The sequence below is a fragment of the Malaya genurostris genome, chromosome 2 (genome assembly GCF_030247185.1).
Source record: "Malaya genurostris strain Urasoe2022 chromosome 2, Malgen_1.1, whole genome shotgun sequence".
NCBI lineage: Eukaryota > Metazoa > Arthropoda > Insecta > Diptera > Culicidae > Malaya > Malaya genurostris.
Window position 1 is genome coordinate 40,775,658 of NC_080571.1, and position 2,286 is coordinate 40,777,943.

Sequence of the window (2,286 nt, forward strand, 5' to 3'; positions counted from 1 at the left end):
GTCCCATAGTAAAGCGACAGGAAACACTGCTTTTAACGATGCAACAAATCATTCATTCAGAAAAAAAGCGACATCATCATCTAATAATTCTAATCAGGTTCTCACTAACAATCGAATGCCTGTTATCCGTATCAAATCGTTGCTATTACCGCGAGGTACTAGGCTATAAAAGGTTGTTTTTGGCAGTACATTTTTATTTCGTACGTACCGGGAAAGCGTAGCGTAAAGACGCTGGTATATCCGCGAAGAGTATTCAAAGTTCAACATTTTAAACATGAACATCAAGGTACTGTTCCTGCTAGCTGGATTACTAGCAGTGGCTAGTGGAATGGTTCGTGAAGGTTGGTTCGAAACTCGCGTGGATCATTTCAACCCACGAAACCAGGATACCTTCTCGATGCGATACTACGCCAATGATGAGCACGCTTACCGAAACGGACCGATATTCGTCATTGTTGGTGGAGATTGGGCCATCGATTTACGGTATCTAACCGAAGGATTGTTTTACGATGTTGCCTACCTAGAAGGAGCGTTTTTGTTTGCCAATGAGCATCGTTATTTTGGACACAGTCTTCCATTTGAGTAAGTGTCTTACAGTTAGCGGTTGACAACATCACTGTTCCTTATTTTTACGTTTCGTCTTTGACTCATCAGTGCAGAGCAGTTCAATTTGAACTGCTAAGCAGACGTAAAGTTTCTGCTACTTACAGAACACTTTTTGTTTTGAACATCACTGTTACTCAATGATTACTTTACGTTCTCAGAGATGCAATGACGTATCATTTGGATTTTCTAACCGTCGACCAAGCGCTGGCAGATTTGGCAGAATGGATTAGTTATCTGAAAACGACCGTTGTCGAAAATCCAAATGCGAAAGTAGTTCTGTTAGGATACGGACATGGCGGAACCCTGGCCAACTATTTCCATCAGTCGTATCCTCATCTGAGCAACGGAGTTTGGGTGTCCAGTGGCCCTGCTGAAGCCGCTCTAACGCTTCCTTCCTTCTTTGAGGTTCTTGGAGAAAATATTGGAACTCACGGAAGTCGCGATTGCTACAACACAATTTTCAGTGGTTTCCTAGTTGCGCAAAATCTTATTGCCCTCGGTCAGAGCGATGTTTTGACGGAACTGTTCCATTTGTGTGAACCTCTTGATACCGAGAATCCTTTGGAAGCAACTGCTTTCCTGTTGGGACTTCAAACCGACATTCAGAGAGAAATTTTACATTTGCGTAACACCAATTCTACTTCAAACATGTGCGAACAAATCGAAGGTAGTGACACCGATAATAGCCTGCACGCTTTGAATGTATGGTTCGCCCGTGAACACCAATTTGAAGAATGTGTCGAACTTAGCTTCAGTGACTATTTGGCTCCGTTCGTTGAACTCGATTTTGAAACGGAACATCTACAGAATGGACATCGTCAGCGTTTGTACGTTCAGTGCACTGCCGGGGGACTATTCCCGACGTCGGATTCTCTATACCAACCTTTCGGGAGTCAAATCACGATTGATTTCTATGTGGAAGTATGTCGTGAGGCCTTCGGCGACTGGATAGATGAAGACTTCATTCGGAGGCAGATACAAAGTATAAATGTTCGCTACGGTGGTCGCCAGCCTCGCATCGAAAATGCTCACTTCACGCACGGAAGCTTAGATCCATTGATTGGATCGGGCATTCTTGAAGATGTTTCCGACAGTGCCTTCGCCACCATCACGCCAAATACGTTCTTCGCTCCGGATCTGGAATCAATCGACGAAGAACTGGACTCGCCTGAACTGATCGCCTCCAAGGAACTAACTAGGACACTCATTGACGTTTGGATATTCAAAGATTTCGAACCCATACACGGAGAAGCGTAAACGATAGAATAAAACTAGATAGTTAGTAGATGTTAGCTGTCGAGCGATACTGTATTTTGTTTGATGATTTATATTCATTGAATTGTACAGGGAAAATTGAATGCAAATTAAAAACTTAAACTAGATTGTGAAGCTTTTCCTTTTTTCTACGGCGCTACTTATAATACTGCTTTACGAAATATCTGAAAGTATCTTGGTAAGCTAAACGATCCCAAACAGTAAGGTCTGAGGCCAATGTGTTTTAGTGTTTTAGTGCTATTTTCACGCTTTAAATCTGATTTTCTCAGAAACGGTGACGAATATAAAAAAATCCAACTGACAATCTCTTAAAAAATTAGTTTAGAACCTTCTGTGGACATTTCAGAATCACTTTAGCGGTCGGGAAAGTCTTTTTTTTTTAATCAAGAATTGCATACTGAAAAC

General features: G+C 42.0%; 1 protein-coding gene across 1 annotated transcript; it reads left to right on the forward strand.

Moving 5' to 3' along the window:
- Positions 1-213: 213 nt before the first annotated feature.
- On the forward strand, positions 214-1,981 carry LOC131427416 (thymus-specific serine protease-like). The gene is made up of 2 exons (XM_058590582.1): positions 214-582; positions 765-1,981. The coding sequence occupies exons 1-2, from the start codon at positions 275-277 to the stop codon at positions 1,861-1,863; spliced, it is 1,407 nt and encodes a 468-aa protein (XP_058446565.1). The 5' UTR covers positions 214-274; the 3' UTR covers positions 1,864-1,981.
- Positions 1,982-2,286: the final 305 nt, after the last annotated feature.

Bases quoted from the DNA above. Each gene is read 5' to 3' on its own strand.
- LOC131427416 (XM_058590582.1), top strand. From the start codon at position 275: ATGAACATCAAGGTACTGTTCCTGCTAGCTGGATTACTAGCAGTGGCT. The intron at 583-764 runs GTAAGTGTCTTA...TTACGTTCTCAG, and splicing joins GGACACAGTCTTCCATTTGA to AGATGCAATGACGTATCATT.